Genomic DNA, 15146 nt, shown 5'->3' with positions numbered 1-15146 from the left:
CCCTGAAGCATACACATTGACTTGAGATACATACAGTATAGTGCAACAATATTGTTTCTGGAACAGTTTATTGGAACTGTGATTAATTGCAACTCCTCCGAAAACAAAATCCTCATATCAGAAGCTTACAGCAATGATACTAAGGACCAGTAGCAGTCTTTACCCGAAGCTACAGTCCCAATCTATCAGATGAATTATTGATTAGTCTGAATAAGGAATGCACTAATTGATTCAAACCATCCATCATTGTATCAAAATCTTACTGCATTTAGCCACAGTGCGCAGTGGTGTCTAAAACCTCTCAACAAAAAAGAAAGACTAACATTCTCAATTATTTTGCTACTTGGAATTTATTGTCATATATGACTTGTTATTGTAGCTGTGAACTGGGCTTATTTTTGAAATTGTCCATCTGATTCCTATGATTTTGAGATGTTCTCTACAACACTTGAAGCATTTGATACCATGAAAAACAGGATATGTTTGTAATATTACACCAATTTGTTAAATGAGTTATCCCTGTGATACAGATGATGTTGGAAAAAATGGTCAAAGCCATTTATAATGTTTCTATTGTTTGAAATTATTATAATGACTAAAGATCCCTACAATCAATAGCTAAAGTCTTATCTTTTAGGATGAATGTGCAGAAAACCAAATCATATTAAGTTAATGTAATAATAACACAGCTTTTCCTTGGCAAAAGAGGGAACCTTTTAACTTATCTTTTTCTTATAAAAGGAACAAAATGGTTTCAATACTGTTTCTTAATTATATAAATTGTTAAGACGTTTTTAATAGTTTTAATGTTTGTTTAACCTTAAATAATATTGTTTCACTGCTTCTTCCCACCCATTTTCTTGAAACAACACGGTATCGTTTATCATGGTTCATCTTCTTTGCACACATTTAGGTCATTTCTTTTCTAAATCTAAAGCTTGTGTCCTGTAGTAATATACAAACTCCCTGATAAAGCTTAAGATTATGTTTATATATATGTCTTGAATATTAAAATACATATTTTTTAATAAGAACAATAATATAATTTTGCTGGCGGAGATTTTTAAATATACAGATTTTATGAAAATAATGATACTTTTTGAAGTAATTTAATTAAGAATGAATCCAAGCTCCTGAAATGAACTTGACTAAACTGGTAATTGCACCGTACTTAGCTCCTTATCAGAATTTGCCATATATGGATAAAATACGATCGGCATGGAGAACACGCTACTCAGCTTCAAGAGTTCCACTTGACTACTGTCCTGCACTTGCAGGCGTCGATGGCTGAAGGTCATTTTGTTCCTTGACCCTAAGCGAAGTGCTCCTCCTTGGGCTGTATTTCCATGGCCTCAGCTGTGGATTCATTCGCTGCCTTCGCCCCATCATCTTCTTGCTCGTCATCTGAGCTGTCTGCCCAGCGCCCAACCCTTCTGACTCCCTCACCCACCACCGGGGCATTAACGCAGGGGTTGTGGTCATAAATGACAAGCTTCAAACCCTGCATGTGAGACAAACCTGGGAAATGGTGAATTTTGTTCCGATCGACATCAATGACAGCGAGAAAGTGCATTTCCAGTAATACTGGCGGGAACTCTGCCAGCTCATTACCAGCGAGCCAGATACTTCGTAGCTCCTCCAACCTGCTAAGTTCCCTTGGTAAACAACGCAGTTGGTTATAACCGAGGTGCAGGGTCTTGAGATTAGGCAGTTCACAGATCACCTTTGGGAAAACTGTAAAGCAGTTAGTCTCAAGCCATAGAGTGTTGAGTTCTTTGAGCTCCCTCAGTTCCTTGGGGAGCTGATAAAGTCGGTTGTTGCCCAGGTAAAGGATGTTGAGCTTGGGCAACCTGCAAACAGCTGCGGGGAGCTCTTCAAAGGAGTTAAAGTCAAGGGCAAGGAGCTGCAGCTTCCTCAGGCTCTGCAAGTCAACTGGTAAGTTACTGAGGTTGTTGTCACTCAGGTAGAGCTTCACCAGCTCATTGAAGACACATGCAGTAACTGGAAAGCGGCGCAACTGATGGCTGCTCAGGTCCAGGGTCCGGTCGAGGGGCATTTCCTTCAGGTCGCCCACTAAGAAGCGCTGGCAGCATTCGGAGGGAATGAACGCGATGACGCTTCGTATAGCGTTCCCCATTGGGCTCTCACACCAGTGGCCCTTCATATGAAATCATTGCAGGACAGTGTTTCCTTAAAGCTCATCCAGAGTAATTTTGGAATTCCTCTGATCTTTTCAATGTGCAAGAACAAGAATAGATTTGTTACAACACAACAACAATCAGATGCTAACTCAGTCAACATAATAATGAGATAAACATTTCCAATAGACATCAGTTGCAAACAAGGAAGGTCCATAATAAGTAATAAAATGATTGTAATACATATTGTCAACCACCTACTTTTCACTGTCCAGCTGCCAATATCCATGGCTTGTCAGTATCTCCTATAGTAAGAAATGTTTTTTTCCAAATTGACAAGCTGAAAACAAATTTTGGTCCCTGTCCGATTATTTCCCAGTGCAACGCTGACTCTCTCAGTTGCTCTGGGATTTGCCCTGACTTTCAACACGACAGTAACCACTGGCTGCTCTCTCCTCCCTGTTTCTGCCTAATGACTTTACCCCACTGCTCTGAGATGACAGCGGTGGGAGAGAGGGAGAGACAGGGAGGGGCAGGGTGCCATGGATGAGCATAAGAAGTGTGTTCTGATGAGAGGGATGAAGCAGAAGTCATTTAGACGTAGGCTGGATGCAGTTTTGTTGTCTGTGCCATCACAGCGAATAGCTTGACCCACACTTGGAGTGGCGTGTCAGTGCTGATGGTTTGCTCTCGCTCAGAAATATATCATATTTAAAGTAATTGATAGGTGTTAAGCATGAGATCAAGTGTTACAGGTCCCATTCAAAGTCAAGTCGGCTTCATTGTCAATTTCTTCACATGTACTAGACATACAGAGGAATCATGAAGACATTCTTTACTATCCCGCGGTGACATGAAATTAACAAAATAATAGTAATAAAGTGCACATTAAACAATAAATAATAGCAACAAATTGCTCAGCAAACATTAAACAATTAACATTAAACTATAAATTATAAAGTACATGCAGATACAATCTGCTGGTACTGAGGTGAAATGATAACAGAGTTTAGATGACATATAAAGTATACTGAAGACTGCTTGGTTGTGAAATTGGGTGTTTACAATCCCAAGTGTGTTGTCACAATCCAAATATTGTAACCAAATCCTTCAGATTCTGTGTACTTTCAGCGATGATGGAAAGAAATGTATAACATTGAGAACTATAATCAACCTTTTGCAGGGATCCAACACAACCCAAGTATGAGTAAATCAACACAGCCTGGAACTTGACCAGTACTTACACTGAGTTCATTCCATTGATCCAGCTATCATTTTTAATAGTTATTAGTAAAAATAGGTAAAAGGAAAATCAGGTCACTAATCAGAAAAAAATGTGTTTTTTTCCATTAAGGAGAAGTGCACAGTTTATCTTCCATAATAATAGCAACATCTTAATTTATTTTGCTCAGGCAAAGATTTTTTCCCGAACTGTCAGAGGTGGCGCTTCACTGCTGATCTACCCATCCTATCGAGCAGAGCTTTATTAGAGCTGCGTTGTATCCCAGATAAATGTGGGAAAGAATTTCATTTTCGTTATCAGGGGAGCCACTGGGCACCTCTTCCTGTTTTAGTTCCCTGACAGATTGTTTTTAGCACTAGTCCCTCCCCTTATCCAACTTACTGACCTTGGGCCTCTTAAAGGCCCTAAAATAAGCAGACCGTTTCACGGGATTTGAATATGCCACAGAGTTAAAAGCACAGATGAAAATATGAGTTTTATGGGGTAATTTGTGAAAACTATGTCAGTTGATGAGTCATGTTTGGACTTATTCCTGCTGTAATTTAAAATACAAGCAGTGAAAATGTCTATAAAGGCTTATTATAGCTTGACAAACATATTATCAACACATTAGGGGTTTACTTCCAGACTTGTTTCGAGACATTAAATATAATGTGATACAACAATGTGTCAGAGAGTGTTAGTACAGCACAGAAAGTACAAAATGAACAGGGAAGTGCTATTGTCAGAATAAGTAGAAAAATAAAATACATTTTGTTTGAGTGGCCAAGGGATTAAAGGTTTGACTGAATGGGGTTAAAAAAAACAGTAAAACACACGCAAAAACAGGAATAAAAAAACACCATTAAAATAAAATACTAGGATCAAGATCACTGGAGTTGGACTACAGTGTAAATTTATGTAACAGCATGTATTTTGGTTGGCAGATTAATGAAAATGCACGCAGTGTTTTTTAGGGTTTCAACAGTGATAAAGCACCTTTCTTTTGACATTTGACAGCTGTGATATTTGCAAATCCCAAAAAAATGGTAACTATCAGTGTGTTAAATGACATGGACATCTGAAACATTGGCGTCATGGTAAATACTGGTTCTTTACAAGACCACCTACTTGGAACTATGTAATGTTGGATACTGAGAGGCTTTCTAAGTAATGCAAGACTCTTAAAACTTGACCTGGGCACAAGTCTGAACAACAGGATCAAAATGAGATCCATCTCAAAACTCTTAGTTTAAGGGTGGAGGCGTAAACTGTGACACCACCCCGTTTCGTTTATTTAATACTCCAGGAGTAACTACAACTAGATTCCAGTGACATTAAAATAATATTCATCATATCCCACTTGAGGCCCATTGAGAAATGAAAGCAGGTGCAGGCTAATGTAGTTCTATTCCAACAGGATTACTGTCATCAGACTCTTTTGTATGAAACGTATATTATTATGACTATTTTCCAAAAAAGAAAAAAATGCTTCTAGTGCTGTGTTATTCCCGCAGGGTACAGAGTTGTATACGGAAGTGGTCGGCACGTTGTTAGGTCAGAGGGTAAAGGCTATTCCTCTTTCGACTGAGAGCACAGCCATCTTGGATCTAACGAAGAGAAGGAAAATTGATGCGGTGAGGGAATTTTATTGCTTTCCCGTCTTACTTTAACGGATACCCGCACATTTAGCTCATCTGAATTAGCGATTAGTCTTGCCATCCTCCAATTTTTTGGATACGGATTGGTTCTTTGGCGTTTAGCTGCAGCGGATTGGCGCTCCTGGTCCGGCTACTGCTGCTGCTACTACTGCTGCTGCTGCAAGCGGAGCGTAAACTGAGCCTACAGAACAGACAGCTGTCTGTGGATACAAGCAGACAGAGAGGGCCCTAATGTTTCCCGATTGTTACTAGTGCCTGGAAGCCCCGTTGGAATTATTTGATGAAGATGGGAAGATTTGACAAAGCGGTTGTAGCCTGTCTTGGCTAGCGGCTCGACCGCAAGCTCAGTGTTAACCTAGCTAAGCTAATAGTGATTACAAGCTCCTAGCCTGCTGACGTTACACGGGCGAGATATTCAGAACTGAAGCAGCTAACCGGCTCATTAGCATTGTTGGTATTACTTTAACATTTTTTATCACTTGAAAATAGTTCTTAAGCTACATAGTGCGTGGTAAAGACACAGTGCGAACTTTAACCTGTCGGCGGTATGTTTAAATATTCATTGTTGATCCCAGCAAAGCTAATTTGAGTGTGGCTCAACTTTATCTTAGTCCTCTAAACTTAATTATAATATCCGGATATGGTGAATATTTATAATCTGTAAAATGTGTCGTAGAGACACATCATTAAATTGCCTCAATTGGAAAGTTGCACTCCAGTGGAGTTTTTGAGATAAAAAAAGGGAAGGCGCTGTACCTCGTCAATGAAGTACTACAACATCCGGATACAGATTGAGCGGCGTCTGACGAATTGTCCTTTTCTCTTTTGCCAGTTCAAAGTCAAATTAGACACGTTGTACTTTGGGTTACCAACTGTCATTATGGGAAATGCGAAGATGCTATGCTCTTGATCAGTTGCTTTGTTTACAAACAAGTTTGATTAACAGCTGCTTTTCTGTTTGTTTGTTTCTTGGTTTTGACAGGTGACAAAAGGCATGTTTGGTTCTAGGAAGAAATTTGTAGAGTTCGTTGAGGCAGTGGATAACGACTTCACCGATGAAAGCATGTACTACAACCAGCCGTCGATGTTCCCACATCGGTCGGACAAAGACGTAAGTGTCGCTACGGTGCTTGCAGTCCTTTTTTTAATCGCCAAAGGGGAGATGTTTACCACCTGCCCTCTGTCTCACTCTCAAAATATTTCTCCTCAGGTGCTGTCCTCACCCTCGCCATCGTCGTCGGGTCAGCTATCGCAGCTCGGTGCAAGTTTGTATGGTCCACAAAGTGAGTGTTGCCTGGTCTCGCACACACAGCAAATCTCTTACATGTAGCCTACATGGCAGTGGGTTGTTTACCATATTAATGTACTAAATGCTCAATTGCCACAATGGATTCGACTTAGGATTTACGTAAGATGTCCAGAAGTAATCGGGGAGACATATGTTATTGATTTTCAGCTTTTTTTTTTTTGGGTAATGCTTAGGGAAATAACTGGTAGTTATTCACTGGTGTCCCTCTTTTGAGATAAAGCAGCCATCTTTTCTTGCTTCTTGTTTGTGGACTCTGGCCTTAAAGACTATCCGATTTTTTAACTTGCTTTCATAGTGTGTTCTGTCGTACATCTGTCCAACAAATCTAGACCTGTAGATCATTTTTTGTATGATATTTTTATCCTGATGAAGCCATACCTTCAATTTAAACAGAAACTACTTCTTCCTCTAGAGTGTCATGACATTGTTAGAAGTTCTGATTTGTTGTTTATTCATCAATGAAAGAATCCTCCACTTGTTGTGATTTTCCTGGTCTTTTAGAGTTCATCAGAGTGTTGATTTGGCAACTCCTAACGGTCGTCAGTGTTTCTCTGATCGGCTTATTTGTGCATTAATTTATCAATTCAGGCTAGCAATAGCTTGTAATATTTGCTTAGATGCCTGCTTGTCCCAGGTAAGAACTCTGGTGACAATAGTTCCAGTGGACAACTACCAACTTATCGCTCGAAGAATCAACACAGACCTTTTTAAGTATAGGATTTGTCATGAGGTAGCATGTCACGATTGAAAATTGAACTGCTTTTCCCTAATGAAGATAAGAGACTGTGAATAACAAAGTACCAACTCCTAATTGATTAATGCAATGTAATAATAACACAACTTACATCAAAGCTGACATAAAAGCCAAACAATTCTTTCACCGCCCAACAAATCACTGACCTGAATATAGAATGCACTGTGCATTTCTTGGACAAAGAAAAGACAAGGGAAAGCCGTAGTATAAATTTTCCTCTTCATCATTGCAGGTGCACTTGGCTTTTCGGTAAGAGGCATGGGGAACAATACACCTCAGCTAAACCGAAATTTAACACAAGGCAGCCAGCTTGCAAGTCATATCACCCCAACAACAGGGGTCCCTGCCATGTCCCTCCATACCCCTCCATCGCCGAGCAGGTACACATAGTTTACTGGCCCCGTTGAATACACATTGCTTTGGTGGCATAATATTTGCCTGCTTAGTAGCAGTTTATTACAACTGGGAGTAAATAGGTTACTTAACATTCAGACAATAGAAATATAAATTCACCTAAACAGATCTGATCATGTTTCAATAGAAGCACCTTGCCGATGAACACAAGGAACATACTAAACCACACTCAGGTTGGTCAAGGCATTAGCATGAGTGGCAGGACCAACAGTATGGGCAGCTCGGGTCTTGGGAGCCCCAACCGCAGCTCTCCCAGCATCATCTGTATGCCCAAACAGCAACCAGCACGGCAGCCCTTCACCGTAAACAGGTACACACACCCAGTCCACCATGTCTGCTGCCTGCAGAGCAAAGTTACCGTGATGATACCAATGTGTTTGCTTTTGGTTTTGCATGATCTTTGTAGCATGTCGGGGTTTGGAATGAACCGAAATCAGGCTTTTGGGATGAACAACTCATTATCAAGTAACATCTTCAATGGCACAGGTTAGTGTGATGGATGTTGGGGTTGTCAAGAAAGTCAAATATACTAAAAAACATTAAAATTTGTAATTTATTGTTTTAATATTCAGAGGGATAATAATCACTTTTTCTCTGTTCACCTGCTTTCACTTAAAATTATATTGAATAGTTCTTCTCTATCAGGAATCTACTGTAAAATGCAGTAAAATGTGTTTGGTTTTTTTTTAATTTTTTTTTGCAACAAATATATCACTCATGACGTATCTTAACATTTCACATTCACTAGTTAAACTGATCTTTGCTACCAACTCAAGTCCTAAACCTGGCTGTTTTTGCAGATGGGAGCAAAAATGTAACGGGACTGGATCTTTCGGACTTCCCTGCGTTAGCTGATAGAAGTCCGAGAGAAGGGACTGGAAACCCAACACCGGTGCTCAACCCTCTGGCTGGGAGGGCTCCTTATGGTAGGACACGAGGCTGGGAAAGGTCTAATTTTCTCTTTCACTAATATGAAACAAGAGGCTGAATTTTCCTGCAGCAAAAAAAATACTGATATCAGCTTCTTAATTGGAGTCTTTATATAAATGGAAGCTTAGTTTCAACGCACAAGTCATCCCGAATTCTGTCTACGTGATGTTAATTCTGAGAGGTTTTGGAGTTTGCAACCAATCACACTGAACTTTTACCGATTGAATGATGGCTACAGTATTTAAAAATAATCTAAAAATGTTCTGAGAAGCTGCTGCTAGAAGATTTGTGTTCAACGTGGACACGTTTACCCATTGCAAAAGGTTAGAGCACTTTTGGGGAACACTCACTCAAACAGCATATTAAATTCTTCCTTTCTTCCTGTGGGGCTTGGTGGTTTACAAAGACCTCAAACTTCTTGGTTCTTGGAGGTAACAACTTTTTTTTTTTGAGAAAATGGACACGTCTCGTATGATTATTACTTAATTTCTTGTCTGTCTTTGATGCTAAAGGCTCGAGAAAACCAAGGTCTACAAAGTGTCCTTCTGGTACAGAAGTGTCTACATTTTTGCGTCTCAGTTTTAAAGTGTTTAAAGTAACCCATTAAAATACGTTTATTTCCTGATGCTTGTTGTCAGCTAATTAAAACTGAGTATTTTGCCGTTGTCATTGCGCAAAAAAGTTAAGCAAATATTTGGTAATCCTTTTAATGAAAATAAAAGATTAAAAAGTTGGGGTGTCTGGCTGCGTGCATTACTGGTCAGACTTTCTATTTAGGATAAAAACAGACATGCCAAAAATTTTGATTACAAAATACTATTATTACAAGGGGTTAATATTGGATATTTATATGTGACGACTGAAATTTTCAATAATAAACATTTGACACTCAATAATCTAAACCGTATCCTTGGCATTTGAAATTGCGACATTTTCAACAGTGAGAGACACATTTCCAGCCCAGTGGCTTTTACTCTCTGAAAGGATCAGTCATATTGATTTACTGAGTTTTGGCTCAAATACAATGATACTGATACATTTATTAAAAGGTTATATCTCCTAGGTTGCCTAAGCTGTTGAACTTTTCATGGGTCTGCACAAAATGAATTTTATCATCCTATAACTACTGTTGTACTGTCAGGGCACCTTTTTTGTAACCGCATTTGAGAAGTAATATTGTTTTTTTTTTTTTTTTTGTTCTGTTTTTTTCCCTCCATCATCCAAGTTGGCATGGTAACGAAGCCATCAAGTGAACAGACACAAGATTTCTCAATCCACAACGAGGACTTCCCCGCACTGCCCGGCCCGAACTACAAGGATCCTACGTTGAACAACGATGACAGCAAGGCTGTAAGTGTGAGCTGCTGGCAGCTCTGCGGCACTGTCTTAACAGGATGGAACACCGTTATTCATTAAATATCCAACACTTCGGTCATTCAAACTGCTTTTCTGCTTGCCGTAGAACTTGAATTCAACAAACAAGAGCACATCCAATGCAGATGGGCCCAAGTTCCCCGGAGACAAGACGGCCTCGGCACAAAACAATAACCAGAAGAAAGGGATCCAGGTGTTGCCCGATGGTGAGACCTCCTAGCCAATCGTATTGCTGAGACAACCCTTCTTAATCACACAACTTGGGTGAGGCAGTCGGGCTCTCTACCCTGCGTTTCGGGTCAGATAAATACTGATAGACTAAAATGAGGATGAGAACATCATTTTTCCATTTGTAAGTTTCTTGACTGCCACTAATGAATACTTGCCTCGCTTGCTGTCAAACCTGTGCACTGTGTAGAAATACTGAGCTTACATGTTATCGGATGGATATTTGAATTTCCTGTAGTGCTCAAACCTGTCGAATTGTGTGTAATCCTGCGACTGCAGGTCGGGTGACGAACATTCCCACAGGAATGGTGACAGACCAATTTGGCATGATTGGCTTGCTGACGTTCATCCGGGCAGCAGAGACCGATCCCGGCATGGTCCATCTGGCGCTAGGAAGTGACCTCACGACACTGGGACTCAACTTGAACTCACCCGAGTAAGACACTCGTCTCACCTTGGAAGATGTATCAGAACCAAATTAGTAATCTATGTGATTTTATGACATGGTAATAAGCTAGTTTTTCTCTTGCGTTAGTCAGCAAACGTATATAAGTGTGCTTAGAACCAATAAGTAGTTAATCCATGATTAGCAGTTTGGCTTTTTGTTTGTAAGTAATAATGACATATTTATGGCCTGTTTTAAGTTTTTTTTTTGTTTGTTTTGTTTGTTTTTAACAGTATTTGTTTAAAGTTGTTACTGTCACAGATGACCGCCTTGACGAGAAGGTGCAAGAGTTATGGAAATCTGGAACTGTATCTGTTACAGCTCCCTCACTTTTAATTTAAATGCAAAAAAATAGTCACCGTACACAGTTCAATCCCGTTTAAACAGGAAAAATAAACTAACCACTAACCAGGTTTCCTTCTTGACCAGTGCATCTAGTGTCTGTGCATCTTTTGATGGTTTTTACTTTCAACCCCCCACTGTAGCCTCATTTCTGACCGCTAACCGTTGTAGCTCTGACTTACCCTCTGCTTTCGCCCTGACAGAAATCTCTACCCCAAGTTCGCGTCCCCGTGGGCTTCAGCACCCTGTCGGCCACAAGACATCGGTAAGACATTAACTTGGAGTGTGTGGTGATAAAATCGATTTCCTCTTCTAATTTGCATGACGGGCAAACATTTGGCAGACAAGAGTCTATTTAATGATTTTGGTCAGTTGCTATTAAGCCGCTTTGACGATGACAGACAGGAGGTGGAAGGACCTCTGCGCTTCTTACAGTAGTTTTTCAAAATAGCTTGAACTATTTAGTGGTGATCGACTATTCATTGCATGGTGTAATTACACTGAGCTGAGCTCATGCAAAAGGCCAACTAGATGTGTGATGGGAGGAGCACCCTAGGAGTGCCCCCACCCACCTCCAACCCCCGCAGAGGTATTAGTCAACAGATATCCAGGCTGCGGAAAGAAGACAAGAGTTTGATCAGTCCGGATTTGTTTGGCTCACATGTCAGGCATGCTTGCGGTCTGGAGGTGTCACTTAATCCCAAAAGATTAGCCGCCATGCTCCGGTGGTTTTCCGGTCTCTCCTTGACGCCGGTCTGACAGCGTTCTAACTCGAGCCGTCCAGTCTCTGACAGCTTTGTCCAAAACGGGTAGTACGGATGTGATGGCGACCCTGCGCCGTTTCGAGGGAGGATTTTGAGATTGGAATAAAGTGGTGTTTCAGTGGTTGGTACATCGATTGCCAAGAGGACCCAGTGTGGAATCTCTTTTATCCGACAGCAATAATATGGGATCTTAGTTTTCCTCAGCGCCTTTCACTGGCATGCCAAACAGGTTTGGGGAAAATCCAAACTGATTTGCCGAATGTCTGAATTTTAAAGACGACCGTTTGATAATTCTTTCACTCTCCTCCTGCTCTTTTTCCAGACTTCCATGTTCCATCGGAGTACTTGACCAATATCCACATAAGGGACAAGGTAAATCTGATTTAGAGGAAAGTGTGTGTGCGTGTGTGTTCTCCTTCGTCACTCCTCTGTGACGTCAAGTTCTCCTCTCCTCTCCCCTCCAGTTGGCTGCCATCAAACTGGCTCGCTACGGTGAAGACCTGTTGTTCTACCTGTACTACATGAATGGCGGAGACTTGCTACAGCTTCTGGCTGCAGTAGAACTGTGAGTTCATCTAGATGAAGAATCACGTTTCTCGATGACAGCCGCATTTTCTAATTCCTAGGGATGATTATTCTGGATTATAGCCATTATGCAGTGACTGATACTAATTAAGTCAAAGTATAAAAGTATGGTTTGAGGCGCTTGTACAAAGCTGGAGTATTTCTTTTTGACAACACTATAGACCGCAACTGCTGTACTTTATTTATATTTTCTGCTATTTACCTCCCTACAGTTTATATCACAGTTAGGTTACTTATTACATAAAGATTTTATGAAATGTATTTTAAAATTCTGTTGTGAGAGTTGTTTTAAAACCACTTTACAGATGTTCCCTGAAAGTGGTTTTAAACACATGCTGCACAAACACGCTTTAGTATTGCTATTTAGCTACCCATATAATATAAAGTATATAAAAACAATAGGATGCAACTTTAACATATTTACTTATACTTTTGATATCTCAGATACATGTTGCAGATAATACTTTTTTACTTCGTTTAAAGTTATCTTTTTCAAGGACCTGTAAGAGTATTTTTAGACTGCGATTTTTGAAGGATCTGAGTTCTTTGCAATTGTAGATCCCACTGATCAATAATCTAATTTAAAAATAAAAGCTGAACTGAGGAGTTCTTATCAAGATGGTGATTCAAAGTAAAAGTTACATCCTGGTCTAGATACTCTATATTTCACAATACTGATCAAATAAGGCAGCGGAAGGAAACATGTTGTTTATAGCTTTGGTAGCTTCTTATGAGGAATGCGGTCGACAAAGAGAAAACCGTCATCGTCACCCTACTATTTTTCTTTTTCTATTTGATTTATTTTCTTATATGTGTGACTTCTCTCTCCAGCTTCAACCGGGACTGGCGGTACCACAAGGAGGAGCGGGTCTGGATCACACGGGCGCCGGGCATGGAGCCCACGCTGAAGACCAACACCTATGAAAGGGGAACCTACTACTTTTTTGATTGTCTTAATTGGAGGAAAGTAGCCAAGGTACGATTGTATTTTTGAATTGAAAGAGACTTTGGGTCGCTCCTGAAAAATCTCTCTTTCCAAAAGAAATTTTGAGTTTTTAAAATCTCGTTCTTGTTTCCCCTCAGAATCAAGAGATTAATCTCATAAGTCTGCCTTTAGAATTCAGAAATCAGTGGCCCTAACCGTCTTCCGTACATCTCTGATCCATTTCCCTGGCGGATTTCCCGTCATGTTCAAATTGCTTCTGCGTCTAGGAGTTTCACCTGGAGTACGACAAGCTGGAAGAGAGGCCTCACGTGCCGACGACGTTCAACTACAACCCAGCCCAGCAGGCCTTCTAAGGCCCGACCGCTGCCATGGGCTGCAGCTGTTCCTGCACACGACGTGTTTGTCCAGGGAGGCGCTGTGCTGCACACAGCCTGGTTTTTAATTCCTCGAGGATTTGGCTGTTTGACTGCAGAGGAAGTGTCGCCGCCATCAGAACTGCCCTGCCTTTCTAAATTCCACACTGCCCGAAAAAAACACCCCCTCCCATCCCCTTAGTTTTTATTCTCTATCCCCCCTCCCCACCCCCGGTTTGTTTTTCTGTCTCGTTCCGAGCAGGGTCTGTTTGTTTACGTCTTTAAATCTGAAGCCCGAGAGCTCCTGGGGAGGAGAAGGAGGAGAAAGAGGAGGAGGAGGAAGAGAAGGAGGAAGAGGAGGACACCCCTCTTGGCACAGGATGGTGACTGAACCAAGACAACAAGTTTGTAAAAGCACCAGAAGAAACAAGGCGAGGAAAGCCAAGTTAACATCTTTGGACGCAAGTGAAAGAAATTGCAATGTTCATGGTTGCACTATATTTAGTAATAAAAGAACACAAAATTTGTTTGTGCTTTTTTTTATGTGAACACTCCCCGATTTTTTTTTTTTTTTTTTTTTTTCCTGCTATTTTTCTTTTTAGGGTCATTCTTTTTGTGCGCATGCAACATTTTCCAAATCCCGTTTCCAAGCCGGTATCAGTTTCCATATCATTCCTCCGCCCAACCAGCTGTTCCGCCTGTCCTCTCAGTCAGAGGCCTTGTGCAAACCGAAAGACGGGACACAAATCTGGGAGACGGCTCATTTCCTATGGACGTGGACAAATCCTCGCAGAGGCGCTAAACACCTGCACGATGTTGCTCCACAGCAAACAAAACACTTTCCAGTCTTTGTTACAATTTTGTATGAAATGTGTACATTTTGTTTCTTTGCATCACATAATTAGTAAATGTATTTACGAATGTGTATATATGATTGCTATATATATATATATGTATGTGTATATATATATATGACATCTATTTTGGAAGAAAATTTTGCCCTGCTTTGTACCTCGTTTTTATGAGGTGAGAGCACGGATGCAATATGTGGAAGTAAACAGGACATTTCTGGATCTGCTGGACAGGGTGTCACGTGGCACTTACATCAAATAAAGCGTATAAAATGTCATGTAATGGAAATGCCTGATTCTCAGCCAAAAATCACAAAAAGCAAACGACATCATCAGCTCGGCATTGGAGTACAAAGAAAAAGAAGGGATGTGTTTCAATTGAAGCTGTTTGAGCAGCAGGATTTCATAGGAAAAGGAAAAAAAAAGACCTTTTGTGGAGAAAAAAATCAAGACCTTTCTTGTATTTTCTGAAGCAAAGTGCTTCTTTTCTTTGTATTAAAGCAGAAAAGGCTTTCCTGAATCGTTGTGTGTATGTCTTGATTTCTGGCTCATCCAGTTTGTCATGGACATGTTTATTATTGACACAGGGATTTATTCAATCTAGCCAACTGAAATATGAATGACAGTAATAGTACAGACTCAAATGCGTACTGGTTTGGTGTTTGTTGGAAATAAGAGGAAAGGCAACATTAGGGAATTAACCTCATTAAAGAAAATAGCTACAAAATTCATAAACGTTTTGTTGAAATTAGCAGTGATTTTTAAACGCATGAATATTCTTTACAAAATGATGGCACTGACAAATTTAACAAATTCCAAGAGAGGGAGAG

General features: G+C 40.4%; 2 protein-coding genes across 3 annotated transcripts; one reads left to right on the top strand and one right to left on the bottom strand.

Annotated features, from left to right (window-relative positions):
- Positions 1–1171: 1171 nt before the first annotated feature.
- On the bottom strand, positions 1172–2536 carry lrrc10 (leucine rich repeat containing 10). The gene is made up of 2 exons (XM_086162586.1): positions 2400–2536; positions 1172–2229 (listed from the first exon to the last, which is right to left on the bottom strand). The coding sequence occupies exon 2, from the start codon at positions 2162–2164 to the stop codon at positions 1313–1315; it is 852 nt and encodes a 283-aa protein (XP_086018712.1). The 5' UTR covers positions 2165–2229; positions 2400–2536; the 3' UTR covers positions 1172–1312.
- Positions 2537–4953: 2417 nt separating this feature from the next.
- cnot2 (CCR4-NOT transcription complex, subunit 2) lies at positions 4954–14836 on the top strand. 2 transcript variants are annotated; one of them, XM_086162581.1, is made up of 15 exons: positions 4954–4997; positions 6004–6132; positions 6232–6304; positions 7317–7464; positions 7626–7808; positions 7905–7984; positions 8299–8424; positions 9654–9778; positions 9891–10008; positions 10310–10466; positions 11021–11082; positions 11904–11953; positions 12046–12146; positions 12998–13142; positions 13379–14836. In XM_086162581.1, the coding sequence occupies exons 2-15, from the start codon at positions 6016–6018 to the stop codon at positions 13463–13465; spliced, it is 1572 nt and encodes a 523-aa protein (XP_086018707.1). In that variant the 5' UTR covers positions 4954–4997; positions 6004–6015; the 3' UTR covers positions 13466–14836. The 2 variants fall into 2 exon arrangements, with proteins under 2 accessions (XP_086018707.1, XP_086018708.1); XM_086162582.1 differs by lacking the exon at positions 13379–14836 and adding an exon at positions 13250–13373.
- The last annotated feature ends 310 nt before the right edge of the window (positions 14837–15146 follow it).

This window comes from Fistularia commersonii, chromosome 17 (assembly GCF_037954325.1).
Source record: "Fistularia commersonii isolate RoL2024-O1a breed Wild chromosome 17, RoL_Fcom_v1.0, whole genome shotgun sequence".
Taxonomy (NCBI): Eukaryota; Metazoa; Chordata; class Actinopteri; order Syngnathiformes; family Fistulariidae; genus Fistularia; species Fistularia commersonii.
Note: the sequence above shows the minus strand (reverse complement) of the source record. Positions and strands in the feature narration are given on the sequence as shown.

What these genes read in the sequence shown, in the direction of transcription:
- lrrc10 (XM_086162586.1), bottom strand. Translation starts at nt 2,164, where the DNA reads ATGAAGGGCCACTGGTGTGAGAGCCCAATGGGGAACGCTATACGAAGC.
- cnot2 (XM_086162581.1), top strand. Translation starts at nt 6,016, where the DNA reads ATGTTTGGTTCTAGGAAGAAATTTGTAGAGTTCGTTGAGGCAGTGGAT. An exon ending in CACATCGGTCGGACAAAGAC is followed by an intron (nt 6,133 to 6,231) that starts GTAAGTGTCGCT and finishes ATTTCTCCTCAG; the next exon opens with GTGCTGTCCTCACCCTCGCC. An exon ending in CTGTCGGCCACAAGACATCG is followed by an intron (nt 11,083 to 11,903) that starts GTAAGACATTAA and finishes CTCTTTTTCCAG; the next exon opens with ACTTCCATGTTCCATCGGAG.